Source organism: Octopus sinensis, linkage group LG8 (assembly GCF_006345805.1).
Source record: "Octopus sinensis linkage group LG8, ASM634580v1, whole genome shotgun sequence".
Classification (NCBI taxonomy): Eukaryota; Metazoa; Mollusca; class Cephalopoda; order Octopoda; family Octopodidae; genus Octopus; species Octopus sinensis.
In genome coordinates this window covers 79,307,489-79,326,052 of record NC_043004.1, presented here as the reverse complement: position 1 = coordinate 79,326,052, position 18,564 = coordinate 79,307,489, and the positions used below count along the sequence as shown (strand labels likewise).

Here is an 18,564-nt window from a genome sequence, read left to right as displayed (position 1 = left end):
AGCCATCTTCCTTGCTTTTGTGTGTTTTATGCACATGATACTGAATCCCTGAGAATATTACATATTTTTTTTTTATAGTGTTTTTTTTTGCATGTGAATAAATGAATATATGTTCTGCATATGACACTTGAATAGCTGAATGTGTGAAACATTTTCTAATGTTTCTTTCTAGCACTCAATCAAATTTTGATGACTAATTTGTGTTTAGAAATATTTTTATGTTGTCAATTTGCTTTTAATTTTTCAATCATTTAAATAATCAGCACAGTGAAACTCAAAGTAATGATTCAAAAAGCTTCAGTTTCTAACAACAACAACAACAGCAATAATGGTTTCAAATTTTGGCACAAAGCCAGCAACTTTGGAGGAGGGGGTAAATTGATTGCATTGACCTTGTTCAACTGGTATTGGGTCATCCCCAAAATAATGCATCTTTTTTTATACTTCTTTTATTTTTCAAAATGAAGATAAACAAGGTTCTTTTTGAATCTAAAATATTCTTTCCTTAATTTTCTACAATGTTCTTCCATCTATCTGGTAGACTTGCAAGGACTCTCTTCCAAAATTTACTTGTCCGTGATGAAAAATATTCATCCAGTACTTGTTCTGACCTCGTCTACAAAATTCATATTTTTTCCATCCTAATAATTTTAAAGATTACAGAATAAATGATAATCAGATGGGGAAATGTCCGGCGAATACAGTGGGTGGGCATCTTTTCCCATTGAAGCTGCTCCAGCCTTTGGAATGTCATTCTTGCTGTATGAGGCTGAACATTATCCTGATGGAAGAACACCTTTCGTCTTGAAACCAAAGATGGTCATTTTTCTTCTAGTGCTGGCTTGAACGACTGGTTGAATTACCAAATCCAAGCTTCTCTGCTAGTTCCTCAACAGTTATGATGGCATGTTGTTCCACCATGGTTTGCAGGATGCTCTTGTCAAGCTCTACAGATCTTCCAGGATGAGGCTCGTCATCTAGGCTGTAGTTTCCAGTTCAGAATTTCTGGAACCACCATTGACACTGGCTTATGCTTATTGTCTGTTCCCCATATACTGCATTAATATTCCTCACACTTTCTGTTGCATTTTTGCCTGTATTGAACTCATGAAGCAAAATATACTGAATATACTTTGTTACCTCCATTATAGCTTTGAAAAAGTAACTGCTAAAATCAAACTGCACTCTTCAAAACTTGCACTAAGAATAAGGCCAAGGTAAAATTACTACCTGCTTTTATAGCAAGTTGATGCAGGTAGATTATCCCGTGCCCCTCCGACTTTTAGTTCATGAAACTGAAAAAAAACGCATTTTTTATGGGATGGCCCAATACTTATTTTATTGTCCCTGAAAGGCTAAGAGGCAAAGTCAACCTCATTGGCACTCGGAGCATAAACCCAAAAGATAGGTTTCTAACTGTTCTGTCCAACATGCTAACGATTCTGTCAGCTCACCACTTTAATAATAATAATAATCATAATAATTAATATTATCATTATTCCATTTCTATATTTAAGAGATGAGGAATCATTTACATTATTTACGTTTTTTGGATATTTGTCCTCATCTTGTTTGTTGTTAACACGTTTTGGCTGATATACCCTCCAGCCTTCATCAGGTGTCTTTGGGAAATTTCAAACCTGGGTTCTCATTCCTCAGGTATTTTTCAATGTTTATTATTATTATTATTATTATTATTCAGGTCACTGTTTGGAATCAAACTCAGATTATCATTATTATCATTATCAAATTATCATTATTATTTCTAATTTTGGTAGAAGGTCAGTAATTTGGAGTTGTGTGGTGTTAAACGAACACGTCAGCCCCAGTACCTGACTGGTACTCCATCTCATCAACCCTGGAAGGGTGCAAAATATAATTCAATGCTATATACATGTGTTTACAAACAACAGAAAAACAAAAGTACTCAATACAAAAGTAGAGTGCAAATTTTGTAGTGATGTGATTTGTATTTGAGAGTAGTCAGAGTTTTGGCTACATTACTGATTGATCACCAACATGATGTTAACGCAGTCGGTTGTGCATGTAAACCTCCTACATGTGTGCATGTCGTGTGTGTGTGTGTAGGCATATTTAGGGACAGTATGGCCAAATGGTTCAGGAGTTTACTTGACAACCATGAGGGATCCTGGGTTCATTTCCAGCATATTCTTTTACTCTTTTACTCTTTTATTCTTTTACTTGTTTCAGTCATTTGACTGTGGCCATGCTGGAGCACCGTCTTTAGTCGAGCAAACTGACCCCAGAACTTATTCTTTATAAGCCTAATACTTATTCTATTGGTGTCTTTTGCCGAACCGCTAAGCTACGGAGATGTAAACACACCAGCATCGGTTGTCAAGACCAACAAAAACACAAACACGCACGCACTCACACACACACACACACACACACACACACTTCTTTCAATTTCCATCTACCAAATCCACTCACAAGGCTTTGGTTGGCCCGAGGCTTATATTAGAAGACACTCGTCCAAGGTGCCATGCAGTAGGACTGAACCCAGAACCATGTGGTTGGTTAGCAAGCTTCTTACCACACAGCCACTCTGGCGCCTATTGTGATTTTCACATTTCATTTCTTGTATTTTGACAGTATTACACACTGGAGTGTTACTTTCAGAATGGTGAGTTGGTGGAGCTGTCGGCACACCAGGCAGAATGCTTTGCGGCATCTCGTCCATCCTTATATTCTAAGTTCAAATTCCACTGGGGTCAACTTTGCCTTTCATTCTTTCGGGGTCGATAAAGTAAGCACCAGTCGAGCACTGGGGTAGGGGTTGATGTAATCAGTTTGCTGGTGGCCTGGCACCAAAATTTGAAACCAAAGTGCAAGTATTTTAATGTCTAGTAACACTCTCCAAGTAACAGCAGCATCAACTGTCAATCAGCCTCTGTCATAAGGTGTGTGTGTGTGTGTGTATTCTCATGAGTAAAATCTTCATCATCATCATTGTTTAACGTCTGTTTGCTATGCTGGCATGGGTTGGACGGTTTGACTGGGGTCTGGGAAGCCAGGAGGCTGCACCAGGCTCCAGTCTGATCTGGCAGTGTTTCTACAGCTGGATGCACCTTCATAATGCCAACCAGTCTGAGGATTTAGTGGATGCTTTTTACATGCCGCCAGCATGGGAGTCAGTCTGGTGGCACTGGCATCGGCCAGGTTCGAATGGTGCTTTTTACGCGCTGCCAGTGCAGGGAGCCAGGTGTTTTCAGAACCTTGAAGAACAAAAGAAACCTCATCCTTGTAAAAATTCAGGTGCAGGTAGCTCACAGGTTAGTAACAAAATGTCTTGCTTCAAATAGGTCCCTGTCTAATCCATGCTTGCAGAGCAAAAGAGATGCTAAACTAACAGTCTAAGAAAGTTACCCCCTCCCCTAAATTTCCATGCAGTGTTATTAAACCTGGAACTACGAGGCTTGCAAGCAAACTTCTTATCCGCATGACTATATTTCCATCCCTGTTAAGTGAAGCCATCTCTCAGATGTCACTGTGGGGGTAATTTGGAATGTCTGAACATGCAAACATGCATCTACACCAGTGCTCTGCAACCAGTATGCCGCGACACATTGGTGTGCCACGAGACGATGCTAGGTGTGTCACAGTGTAACCTGACTGTAATTTTTTCACCGCTATACTCTTAGTTATGTTATTAGTTCAGGTGTGCAGCTGAATTTTGAAAATGTACCACAAGTGAAAAAAAGAAAGGCTGTGGGACAGTGACCTACACCCACGTCTTCATGAAATTCCTGAAACCAAAATTTTAGCAAAGCATTTTTAGAATCAAAACAAAACACAACAAAACAATAAAGACAGAAGTTGTTTGGAGTGGAAAATAATGAGTTTAATAAAACGTAAAAATGTGTTGGTAATCGTTTTGTTAGTTTTTCGCAAGATTTGCTTTGCGTTAAACCATCTTGCCTTGTTTGTTTGTTTGTAAAAGTAGAATGGAGAAAATTGAAACTTAGTGACAAGATTTTGTTGTTTTTATAAATGTGTACGCATGTGTGTGTGTTTGGGGGGAGGGGGTAAAGAGGTGGGGAGGGTTGTGGGTAGAGGCACCATTGTTTGGTGGAAGACCTTGAAGTAAGGTTGCTGAGTCATCAACTCTGCGAGATGAAGGCAGATGTTTTTGTTTTCTTCTTTGTGGCTGAGTGGCACGAGGGATTATTGTAAAAGATGCCGAGATACATGTGTGCATGTACATATGTAAATACGTGTATGTATGTGCATGAATGTATATATATATATATATATGTATGTGTGTATGTGTGTATGCATGTGTGTGTGTGCATATATATATATATGCATGTGTGTATATATATGCATGTGTGTGTATATATATATACATGTGTGTGTGTATATATATGCATGCTTGTGTGTGTGTATATATATGCATGCTTGTGTGTGTATATATATGCATGTGTGTGTGTATATATATGCTTGTGTGTGTATATATATGTATGCATGTGTACGTATATTTGTATGTGTCTGTATATATGTATGTGCCTGTGTGTATGTATAGATGTGTGCGTATGCATATGTGTGTGTGCATATGTATATATGTGTGTGTTTTATATGTGTATATATATGTATATATGAGTTTATATATATGTGTGTGTGCATATATATTTCTATGTGTGTTTATATATTTTATGTATATATATAATATATATATATATATACACACACACACACACACATACGCACACACGTTTATAATTACAGCTACATGTCCTCTGATATTTCAGGTATTTTCTCTTTGGCCCCTCTCCATCCCTTGTCTCTTCTCCCTTTTGTTTTTCATTTAAATTTCTTCCAAGAAATCTGCAGCTACACAAAAGAGAAAGAAAGAAAAAAGAAAAAAAAAAGCCCCACTCAGTGAAAGAGTTATTATTTTAACATCATTAAAGTATCGCCAACATCATATAATATTAACTCTGGCAGCTGATTAGACAGAAATTCATCTCTGAATTATTTCTTGTTGTTGTTATTGTTGTAACATTTATTTTTGTCAGCTTCTTACGATTGCATTTATAGCAGTTTTGAAAGGAAACACACACACATATGCACTTTTGTGGGTATTTGTATATATTATATATATATATATATATATAATATTTATATATATATATTATATATATATATATATTATATATAATATTTATATATATATATTATATATATATATATATATATATAATATTTATATATATATTTATATATGTGTGTGTGTGTTTTATATATATATATTTATATATGTGTGTGTGTGTATTTATATATATATATTTATATATGTGTGTGTGTGTATTTATATATATATATTTGGCCGTTCGCCAGCCTCATCTAGCACCTGTGTCGGTGGCACATAAAAACACCATCCGAAGACCCGGCAAGACTAGTCAGGCCATAACCCATGGCCCCTACCTGGGACGTAGTCAGTCCACCTGTGCATACCTTCCTTCTTGTGACACTTGTGAAGACCTGTTGAGGCAAGTGAAAATCAAATCAAAACAAATCAAAATAGATGAACATCAATGGAATTTGTATCTTTGTGGTACCAGTGCCGGTGGCACGTGGCACATAAGAAAACCATCCGAACGTGGCCGTAGCCAGTACCGCATCGACTGGCCTCCGTGCTGTGGGCACGTAACAAGCACCATCCGATCGTGGCCGTTTGCCAGCCTCATCTGGCACCTGTGTCGGTGGCACATAAAAAACACCATCCGAGCGTGGCCGTCTGCCAGCCTCGTCTGGCACCTGTGTCGGTGGCACATAAAAAACACCATCCGAGCGTGGCCGTCTGCCAGCCTCGTCTGGCACCTGTGTCGGTGGCACATAAAAAACACCATCCGAGCGTGGCCGTCTGCCAGCCTCGTCTGGCACCTGTGTCGGTGGCACATAAAAAACACCATCCGAGCGTGGCCGTTTGTCAGCCTCGTCTGGCACCTGTGTCGGTGGCACATAAAATCACCCACTACACTCTCGGAGTGGTTGGCGTTAGGAAGGGCATCCAGCTGTAGAAACACTGCCAGATCTGACTGGATTGGTGCAGCTTTCGGGCTCCCCAGACCCCAGTTGAACCGTCCAACCCATGCTAGCATGGAAAGCGGACGTTAAATGATGATGATGATGATGATGATATATGTGTGTGTGTGTATTTATATATATATATTTATATATGCGTGTGTGTGTATTTATATATATATATTTATATATGTGTGTGTGTGTATTTATATATATATATTTATATGTGTGTGTGTGTGTATTTATATATATATATGTGTGTGTGTGTGTGTATTTATATGTATGTATGTGTATGTATATATGTATGTATGTATGTATATGTATATAGGTATGTATATGTATGTATGTATATGTATATAGGTATGTATATGTATGTATGTATATGTCATCATCATCATCCTTTTATGTCCATTTTCCATGCTGGCACGGGTTGGACGGTTTGACCAGGGCTGGCACACTGCAAGGCTGCACCAGACTCCAGTCTGATTTGGCATGGTTTCTATGTGCATATATGTGTGTTTCCTTTCAAAACTGCTATATATATGTATGTATATATATATATAGGTATGTATATGTATGTGTATGTATGTATATGTATGTAAATGTATATATGTATGTATATATATATGCATGTATGTAAATGTATCTATATATGTATGTATATATATATATGTATACATGTGTGTGTGTTTGTCTATATGTATGTGTGTGGATGTATATATATATGTGTGTCTATGTGTATGTGTGAGTGTGTCTGTATATATATATATATATATATATATACATATATATACTCACTACATTTTGATCTTAGCCTAAATACCGACACACAATCACACACCAACTTACATATACACACAACTCATGCAGTTAGTTGTGTTTAAGTATTCAGTTTGTACATGTGTGTGTGTACACACACACACACACACATACATACTATATATATATATATATAATATATATATATACACACACACATTGTATCGTGAGCAATGTTCTCTACTTTAGCCCCAACCTCACTGAACCCTTGTAAGTGGATTTGGAAGATGGAAACTAAAAGAAGACCAAATTGTGTAATTGTGTATGTGTGTGTATGTACACACACACACACACACACACACACACACACTTCATCTGTCTGTCTCTCACCCCCTCACACACACACACAATAGCCTTTCAATTTCTATCTTCCAAGTGTGTGTGTGTGTGTGTGTGTGTGTGTGTGTGTACACCTTTGTCTTGACATCATGGCTGTAAACGAACATCACCATCATACAAGCGATGTTGTTTAGTTCCAGTGTTTTGTGAAAGACATGTTTGGTTGTGGGGAAACGTTACCATTCTTGGAGAGATGGGGAGGGGGGTCAGGCGGCTAGTGGAAAGGAATCCAACCATAGGAGAACCTGCTTCAAGAAATTCCATGTGACCCATGCAAGCATGGAATCGTGAACTTCAGTTGATGATGATGATGATGATGATCATCATCATCATCGTTTAGCGTCCGTTTTCCATGCTAGCATGGGTTGGACGGTTCTACTGGGGTCTGTGAAGCCAGAAGGCTTCATCAGGCCCAGTCAAATCTGGCAGTGTTTCTACGGCTGGATGCCCTTCCTAACGCCAACCACTCCGTGAGTGTAGTGGGTGCTTTTTACGTGCCACCCGCACTGGTGCCAGACAGAGCTGGCAAACGGCCACGAACAGATGGTGCTTTTTATGTGCCACCGGCACGAGGGCCAGGCGAGGCTGGCAACGGACACGAAACGGGGCGGTGCTGGCAACGGTCGCGAAACGGAAAGTTCGCGATGGTGATGGTATTTATGTCATCATATACAAGTTGATAATACATTATCATCATCTTAATAATCGTCGTTGTCGTGATCGTCATCATCATCATTTAAAGTCCATTTTCCTTGCTGGCATGGGTTGGACAATGTGACAAGATTTTGATGGGTCCAAGGACTGCATTATGCTTCAGTGGCTGCTTCAGCACAGTTTCTATGACTGGATGCCCTTCCTAATGCCATCCACTGTACAGTGTGTACTGGGTGCCACCTGCATTGCTAAGGTTACCCTGCAGCCCTCAAGACTGTGAACACTGAGGTGCACTTGCGTGTGTCTGTGGAGGGGGGTGGGGCAGCTTTATGCTCAAAGAGAAGCTAAAGTACGAGAGAGAAGGTGAAAGCTTGTTGTTGTTGTTGAGTAGCTACATGGCCATTCACCTTTAGAAGAGAGAGAGTGAGAACGATCAGGTGGAGCTGCAAAGAGGTAACTAGTGGTGATGAAATATCCAGGTGGCCCTTCACTGTACGAAGTGAATCAAAGTGAGTGGGGAGAGAGGGACTAGAAGTGTGGTGGGTGAAGGTTTGCGAGAGACTATGAAATTTCTGGATTTATGGGATAAAATCCCGGTTTTGAAGTGATCTGGATTAAAACTTCCCACCAAAATTTCATGCTAATCTTTTCGGCCCGGCTGGTTCATGTTTGAACAAGTTGAAAATTTTACAACCCAAATCTTTAAAATTCCCATTCTGTGTGATTGCAGCATAGTACCACTCCGGTTTCCCTGGTATGTAGCACTAGATGTATGATCGGAAGGCTTGCATGCGTTCGAACCCTGCTGCTTTTACTGACTTTTGAAAAAATTCTTGAGAAAAAATTCCGGGTTGAAAGGGTTAATTACAACTAACTTATTTGAAGGAGAAAGAAAAATGCCTTTTAAAAACACGAGCAAACGTACGGGGATTGCAGGAGGTGGGGTGGGGTTCGTGGTGGGGTGGCGAGCAGGCATCATGAACCGAATTATTAGCTTCCATGCTAATAATTAACACTAGCTTAGTTATGACTAACTTATTTGATTAAATTCTTTATCATTTTCAAAATTAATTGAAACATAATGAACGAATTTAAACAGAAATGTGGTGACAAAAAGGTTAGTGACCAAAATTAAAAGCTTTTCATTAAAATTTCATGTTAATTTATGTTCCAGCATCAGTTTGATATTCCTTTCTAATCTTGGATCAAGGCCTGCAATTCTAAGGGGAGGAGGCCAGTTGATTAGATTTGACCCCATTACTCAACTGGTCCTTATTTTATCGATCCCGAAAGGATGAAAGCCAAGGCTAACCTCAGCAGAATTTGAACTCAGAACATAGTGATAGGTGAAATACTGCTAAGCATTTCATCCAGTGTGCTAATGATTCTTTCCTACTCTAGGCACAAGGCCCAAAATTTTTGGGGAGGGAGCCAGTCGATTAGATTAACCTCAGTATGTAACTGGTTCTTAATTTATTGACCCTGAAAGGATGAAAGGTAAAGTTGACCTCAGCAGAATTTGAACTTGGAACATAAAGATAGACGAAATACCGCTAAGCATTTCACCTGGCATGCTAATGATTCTGCCAGCTCACTGTCTTAATTATTGGCCTTTTATGTGATTTTTAAAAAAGAATTGGAGCAAAAGCTGTGCATTCCAGTAGGGATATAGAAACAAAAAGGGACCTTTGGCAATATGCTGTGCTTGAGAAAACCTGTCAAGCCAAGTGAAATTATAGTCATGGCTGATGTTGGTGTCATGTAACTGGCACCCATGCTGGTGGCACATAAAGAGCACCTATTGAGCATTGGGCCTCATGGAGGCAAAGTGGCTGATGCTGGTGTTGGGCCTCACAGAGGCAATGACTGAGACCTTTGGTATTATGTTGTGCTTTGGAAGAAGACCCATCAAGTCAAGTGAAATCACAGTCGTGGCAGATGCCGGTGTCATGCAAATGGCACCTGTGCCAGTGACATCTAAAAGCACCCATTACACTCTCAGAGTGGTTGACATAAAGAAGGGCACCCAACTGTAGAAACCATGCCAAATCAGACTGGAGTCTGATGCAGCCTTCCAGCATTAACAACAGATGCTAAATGATGATGATGAAAAACCAGACAGACAAACAATATTATCTTAATTGTTTCGGGCAAATGACAAACAACTGTTTCAGTTTTATTGCAGCCTCATCAGGAAGCCATAAACTTCATCACACTTGCCATATTAGTGATGGGGGAATCGTGAAGTAAATAAATGTACAGAAATATACACTGACTGACATAGTAATCCAGAATTCTATTCATTATTGCTCAGCAGTTCTGCGACACGTGAGAAAGGATTGTCATAGAAAATGTTCATAAACCCCTTTTTTTTTTTTTTTGATTAATACAATATTTCAGTCGCTGCTCCTTTGTGACAAATGTTTTAATGTGAAAGAGCTGTTTATTATGTGTTTTTATCCACTTAAAAAGAAAATTAAAGAGCGACCCCAAGAAAGGGGTCATTGATGAAATCAGGGAAGAGAAGCAAAAAGGAGAAAAAAAAATCCTGGTTGAACTCTGTGGAACACCAGAGATGTTGGGGGAGGGTGGAGGGGATGGGAATTTGCATCAGATTTCCTCAGCACACACACACACACACACACACACACACACACACACACACACACACACACACACACACATATACATTGGCAGTGGGAAGGGGAAAGAAGCAGGATTTCCAGTTTTATTTTTGTCATCTTCTCCAAGCATGGAAGCTAATAATTCGGTTCGTGATGCCTGCTCGCCACCCCACCCCGAACACCACCCCACCTTCTGCAATCCCCGTACGTTTGCTCGTGTGTTTTTAAAAGGCATTTTTCTTTCTCCTTCAAAACCTCAGAGACTTCACATTAATAAATGAGGAAGGAAAAAAAAAAGAAAAAAGAAAAAAACAGTCATGAAATAACTTTTAACACATCAGTGTCACCTAATATTCAACAACTTGGCCAATCTGTTGAGTAAGCAATAATAATAATAATAATAATAATAATAATTGTTCTTCTCTTCCTCCTGTTCCGTGGCTTTTGCTTCTTTCTGCCATTGGATTCTGGCCATGCTGGGGTGCCACCTTAAAGGGTTTAGTTGAATTTAATCACCCTTTTAGTATTTATTGTTTAAGCCTGGTATTAGTTCTGTAGGTCTCTTTTCACTGAACCACTAAGTTATGGGGACGTAAACAAACCAACCCTAATTATCAAACGGTGGTGGTTGTGGGCCAAAACATGACCGTGTGTTTACCGTTGGCGATTTTTTTTTCCTCTGTCTTCCCTTCTCTGGATCTTTCCTTCTCTTATGTTGCCGACGAAGAGCTCCGCTCGAAACGTTAAACCCTCCTTCTTTCCTGAGCGTCCAATAATACTATATTTGTTCCACGTCCTCGCGTTGTTGTGTTTTTTTGTGCTTTCTTGTTTGGATTAACTTTATATATATGTATGTATGTATGTATATATATACAGTGGGGGGAAATAAATATTCGTACATGTCAAAATTCTTTATTTATTTAATTTCTAATGAACATAAATGGGATATACCAATACTATATATTTGCATATTCATGCATAAACTAAGAATATGCAAAAGAAACTAATAAATTATAGTAACTAAGGAACTTATATTCAATTATAAATATTTAGGGGTGAAAAAAGTATTTGTACAGAACATAAATAATTGATAATTCTGATTTAATACTTCGTAGCATAACCATTATTCAGTTCCACTTCAACCAATCTCTTCTTGTTGTTCTTAATCAATGACTCGCATGTTTCTTTAGGAATTTTTTCCCATTCTTCTCGACAAATTTTCTTCAAATCTACAATGCACATTGGGGCTCTTGAATGAATTTTAATTTTCTAATAACGCCACAAATTTTCACTGGGGTTCAAGTGAGGTGACTGGCTTGGCCATTCTAATAATTTTATATTGTGATCGACAATCCATTTTTTGGTAGACTTCGCCATGTGCTTAGGGTCGTTACCCTGTTGTAAAACCCACCCTTCACAAAGCTGGAGCTTTTCAACTGAGTCCCATAAATTATTGTTCAAAATATTTTGGTACATCTCTGCATTCGTTCTACCATCTATCACATGTAAATTGCCTGTACCATTTGCAGAGAAACACCCCCACACCATGATGTTGCCACCTCCAAACTTTATGGTAGGAATTGTGTTTTTCCTCCAAACATGGTTACGTGAATTTCGACCAAACAATTCAATTTTCGACTCGTCTGTCCATAGAATATTTTCCCAGAATGTATCAGATTTATCTTTATGTTCATAAACAAATTTTATACGGGCATCTCTATGCCTTTTAGTCAACAGCAGAGTTTTTCTAGGGGAGTGTGACTTCAGTTCATTCCTATGAAGTTCATTGCTGATTGTTCGATTCTTTGCTTCATTTATATTAAAGATCTAGAGGAAATCTTGCATGGTGCACCGGATCTGTTTTCTACAGTTCCCGATTCTTTATATCTTTGAATAAATGTAGATATGGTAGTAAATGGAATACAAAGGGTCTCTGATATTTTCCTGTAACTTTTACCTGCTTTCCATTGTTCAATAATTAAATTTTTCACTGAATTTGTGAGTTCTTTACTTTTCGCCATTATTACGATACTACTTTATGTTGTCTCAGTGCTGAATGAAGAAACTATCGTTTTGACACTTAAAAATGACAACTGATAAGATTATTGGAACAAACGAGAAAGTTCTAGTAAAAAAAAATTATTTTAACAGCATTTTGTGGCATAGAAAATCATAAATTTATTCTGTACGAATACTTTTTTCACCCCTAAATATTTATAATTGTATATAAATTCCTTAGTTAATAGAATTTATTAATTTCTTTTGCATATTCTTAGTTTATGCATGTGTATGCAAATATAGTATTGGTACATCCCATTTATGTTCATTAGAAATTAAATAAATGACGAATTTTGACATGTACGAATATTTATTTCCCCCCACTGTATATATATATACGTGTGTGTGTGTGTGTGTGTGTATTTATATCATCATCATCATCGTTTATATATATATGCAGTAGAACCTTGGTTTTCAAATAACTCTTACTTTAACTGCTGTGGATGTTAAACTGATGGTAATGGTGATGATAACAATCATCATTATCATAATTCTTGTGACTTAGATCTGCATTTTTTGCAAGTTAGAACTACGGCCTGTTGTCAATTCAGCTTTATTCTGAGACTGTAAAAAAAAAAAAAGAAACCAAAATATCCCCACAAGAATTACTAAAAAAAAAAAAGATCCATTCCATTCATGTTTGGTGTTCATTAACTTGTTAGACGAAGTGTAATTATGATGGTGCATTAGAAGCACTGTGCTTGTCTGAGAGAGCAGTTTTTCTTTCAGTCGAAAGCTAAGTTGGTGACTGCTTTGATATTTCTGAAGAATGTATTCCCAAGTTTGTTTTCACACATGGCCAATATGGCAACGGAAAGAAAAGAGAAGAAAAAGTAGAGTACCTGAGTCTGAGATATTTATTTTCTTCTCTTTTCCTACTGACTAACCCTCATATTAAAGCGTTTGGTAAGAGACTTCATACTTACCATATTTACTTACCGAATTATTCTTAAAGTAAATTCATGACAAAAAACAAAACACAAAAACCAACCCAAAAACGTGTGCAATGGTGGGGGTGGAAGCAAGGAGAGGCTGTTGGGGGTGGTGGTGGGTGGCTTGAGATCAAGTGATGAATTTTTTTGCTGAGTTGACAAATATCGGTGTTTTCTTAACGAGCTTTGAACTTGGTGATCACCACTACACCTGAACATATTTCTGTGAAATCTATTTACGTAGGTGGACTCAATTATGGCGGGGTATTTGTGGTGAGCAACATGTCTAGTTTTATATGGAGACGTGTGTGTGTGTGCGTGCATGTACAATTTGTACACAGACATATCTATAGTCATATGTACATACATTTATGCATATGTGTATACGTATGTACATGTATGTAAATACATATATATATCTACACACACACACACACATATATACATACATATATGTATGTGTGTGTGTATATAAATATATATATATACACACATACATACATGCATGTGTGTATAGATGTGTGTAAATATGAATATATGCATATATATAGATGTATGCAAATATGTGTAAATATGTCTGTATATATATGATTGTGTGTATATATATGTGTGTGTATGTATATATGTGTGTGTGTATGTATAATCATATTGTTATGTGTATGTATGTATGTATCTGTATGTTAGCTTAGACTGCTTTTACTCTAAGGGCTTTAAATCTGCTGATATCAGCTACATTCAGGGACACCAAACACACACACACCAACTCACACAGAGTTTTAACTACTGAGGCTTCTAATTGTTATTTAGGCCAGTTTGGGGCCCAGAGGTTTTTAGTTTTATGTCACTGCTTCTAATTTCACTGTCAGCAAATATACATGTATATATATACACCCATCACACCCTCAATTCTCTGTATCTGTCTGTGTCTGTCTATTTCTCTCTCTACCTCTGTATGTTTGTCTGTCTCTCCCTCTCCCCTTCATGCTCTGAGCATACTATTTCTTAGAAACTGTATGTATCCATGATATGAAAACATTTCTAAATCTTAAGTAAATAACTCCATTTGGACATGGCACACACACACCTACACCCACCTCAGCTTAAAAATTTCATCAACTCGCATCATCTCATCATCTGGTCAAGCTTTCTCGGACATGATTATTGTCTTTTGATTGCTAATTTCTCGTCTCTGGTTGCAAGTCCTATAGACAATCGGCAGAGTCAGCCAAACTGACAGGCTTCCCAGACCAAGATTCATAACAGGGCAATTTGTCCTGTGAAATGGGAAGAAATCTAAGGACAGACTATTTCTTGTATCTTGTATTTCATTTCCTCTTACCATCCTGATGTGTTGATGAAAACTCCCATCCATTGGGTCCCCAGTTTGCAAATGGGGGAATGCCCTGTAGCTTCAAATACTCAATATGCAGTTCCAGACAAAATCACAGCTTGCCCTTTGGCAAGGCATAGCACCCACAGGTCACCTTACTAGGGTCACATTAAAATCCTGAAGCCCTAAAATGCCATTATCATCATTTAAATTATTAATTTTCAGCTAAAACAAATCATTAATTTGTCCTTTTTATTAGCTTCATTAATGAAGAGTATGACTCTATATGTTTTGAGTTCAAATCCTGATGAGGTTGGCCCTACCTTTCATCCTTTGAGAGTAAATAAAATAAAGTACCAGTCAAGTTCTGGGGTCAATGTAACTAACTAAACCACCCCCTCTTATTTAAAATGCTGGCCTTGTGCCAAAATTTGAAGCAATTAATGAGTAAGTAAAAATGTAAAATTTTTTACACACACACACACACAACTGACTTCTTTCACTTTCTGCCTTCCAAATCCACTCACAAAGCTTCGGTCAGCCCAGGCTGTAGCAGAAGATACTTGCCCAGGGTGTTACACAGTAGGGTTGAACCCAGAACCATGTGTTTGGCAGGTAAACTTCTTAACATACAGCCATGCTTGTATAAACATTACAAGATATATTTATGGTAATTAAGTGCTCAAGTAATGCCTCCTCATTCAACTGTGATAGTTATTACAAATATGTGTGTGATTTGGCCTGTGCCAGGGGGCGTAACCAGCCCACTTGTGTGTACCTTTTCCTTCTTTGGACACTAAACTCTGCTTGCGAAGACCTGTTGAGGCAAGTGAAATCGAAATAAAAATCAAAGTGAAATTCGATGACGGGCACGAGCACCATATGAATGTGATCATTGACAGAGCGGCTAACTGGCTTCCATGCCAGTGGCACATAAAAGGCACCATTTGAGTGTGATTGTTACCAGCTTCGCCTTACTAGCACTTGTGCCCCGTGCTAGTTGGGTGCTAAGAGCACCATCTGCGCATGATCGTTGCCAGAACGGCTAACTGGCTTCCATGCTGGTAGCATGTAGGAGGCACCATTTGAGCGGGATCATTACCAGCATCGTCTTACTGGCACCTGTGCCGTTGGCATGTGTAAAAAAAGAAAAAAAACTCGAGAGAGGTCATTGCCAGTATCGCCTGACTAGCCCCCTGCCGGTGGCACATAAAAGCACCCACTGCACTCTCGGAGTGGTTGGCATTAGGAAGGGCATCCAGCTGTAGAAACTCTGCCAGATCAAGACTGGAGCGTGGTACAGCCATCTGGTTCGCCAGCCCACAGTCAAACCGTCTAACCCATGCTAGCATGGAAAGCGGACGATAAACAATGATGATGATGAGAATTTTAAAAAGAGTTACTAACAGTTTCATGCTTTAGAGAGACAATAATTTGGCAGATTTAGATAATGCTTTGTGTTCCAAGCAATCTTTCAGGCTTAAAATAATAGACAGAGAACACCACTAGAAAATACAAAAACTATAAGAAGCAGCACATATGCTAGGACACAACAACCTCCTAAGCAGACCGAGTGCAGATATGAGCAGCATATGGGAACCGGTATTAAGGAAGGATAGGAAAAATATTTGATTTATAAGTCCTAAAATTCACTCCATAGTTGCCCACAGGCATATGGTGTAGTGGTTAAGAGCGCAGTCTACTAACCCCAACATTCCAGGCAGTGACCTGAATAATAATAATGATAATGACATCGAAAAATACCTTAGGAATGAGAACCCAGGTTCGAAATTTTCCCCAAGACACCTGAAGAAGGCTGGAGGATATATCAGCTGAAATGTTGTGTTAACAACAAACAAGATGAGGACAAATATCCGTCAGGTGTAAATAATGTACATAATTCCTCATCTCTTAAATATAGAACTGTATTATCAGTATATACTGTTGGACATATTTGACAACCAGGACGCTGGTCTATGAGATCTAGGTTTTCTTTTCTTTCTTTTCATTCCACTTTTTACATCAACCTTCTTCCCCCGTTGTTTTCTCACAGACTAGCATTCTGGTTTTCAATGTCCAACTGAATCTGACAGATTGTTCTGAGACACATGGCATGTTATATAAATCTGCCAGGTTATTGTATCTCTACATCCTGAAACTATTAGGAGCTTTTCTTTTGAAATTCTGTGAATATAAGATATTTCTCTCTCACCGGATGGAGTACTTTTCTTGTTGATCCTCCTCGTAACAGAAGACTAAACTAAATGTGTGTGTGTGTGTGTGGTGTGTGTGCCTCCTTGTCTTGATGTTGTGTGATAGCTGTAAACGAATGTCACCAACCTACTAGCTGTGTCAATCGTTTCCACTGATCCATGAATACATGTCTGGTCACGGAGAAATAATACCTTACTTGAAAACAGGTGAATTGTAGAAAATCTGCTGCCTCAGTGAATTCCATCTGACTTATGCGAGCATGGAAAAGCGGACATTAAAATTATGATGATGATGATGATATTTTTTCGACTCTTGATTAAATGTTTTTTGTCTTTTTTATGTTTTAGTTACCCCAAAGGCAAGTCTATAACATCAGCATGGAGACTTCATGAGTTGGATCCAACAAAGGTAAGTAACTCTAGTAACTCTTGTCCAAATAAATATAGCAGGGGTGGATGCTCTGAAAGTGTAGCTGCTAGAATAAGAATAGCTTGGGCAAAGTTCAGAGAGCTCCTACCTCTGCTGGTAACAAAGAGCTTCTTGCTCAGAGTGAAAGGTAGACCGTATGATGCATGCATGTACACAGCCATGCTACATGGCAGTGAAACATGGGCCGTGACTACTGAGGATATGCGTAGACTTAAAAGAAATGAAGCTAGTATGCTCTGCTGGATGTATAATGTCAGTGTGCATATATGACAGAGTGTAAGCTCCCTGAGAGAAAAGTTGGACATAAGAAGCATCAGATGTGGTGTGCAAGAGAGATGACTGTGCCTGTATGTTCATGTGTTGCATATGGATGAGGACAGCTGCGTGAAGAAGTGTTGCACTCTAACTGAGGCAGGAAACTGTGGAAGAGGTAGACCCAGGAAGACATGGGATGAGGTGGTGAAGAATGACCTTTGAATGTTGGGCCTCACAGAGGCAATGACAAGCAATTGAGACCTTTGGAGATATGCTGTGCTTGAGAAGACCCAGCAAGCCAAGTGAGGTCGTAGATGTGGCTGATGTGCCAGTGTTGCATAATCGGTCAGTTTATAAGTACCCTTCAATTGTCGGGCAATATGCTGTGTTTGAGAAGACCTGTTGAGTCAAGTGAAATCGTAGTTGTGGCCAATGCCAATCACCTGATTGGCACCTGTGCTGGTGGCAAGTAAAAAGCACTCTTTGAGCATGGTCGAGGCCAGTGCCACCTGACTGGCCACTATGCTGGTGGCGCATAAAAAGCATCTTTCAAGCATTGGGCCTCACAGAGACAAAGTGGCCAATGCCAATGGCATGTGCAAAGTTCCTTTCGAATGTTGGGCCTCACAGAGGCAATGACCAAGACCTTTGGCCTTATGTTGTGCTTGAGAAGAAGACCCATCAAGCCAAGCAAAATTGCAGTCGTGGCAGATACTGGTGTCATGCAAATGGCACCCATGCAGGTGGCACATAAAAAACTCCTGTAACACTTTCAGAGTGGTTGGCATAGAAACCATGCCAAATCAGACTGGAGTCTGGTGCAGCCTTTCAGCTTGCCAGCCCTGGTTAAACCATCCAACCT

General features: G+C 38.9%; 1 protein-coding gene across 1 annotated transcript in view; it reads left to right on the top strand.

Moving 5' to 3' along the window:
• LOC115215199 (39S ribosomal protein L13, mitochondrial) overlaps window positions 1-18,564 on the top strand; it is a 57,099-nt gene that overhangs the window by 15,613 nt on the left and 22,922 nt on the right. The window contains exon 4 of the mRNA XM_029784391.2: window positions 17,366-17,426. Within this exon, the coding sequence (XP_029640251.1) occupies window positions 17,366-17,426 (61 nt within the window). The remainder of the gene's footprint in view (window positions 1-17,365; window positions 17,427-18,564) is intronic.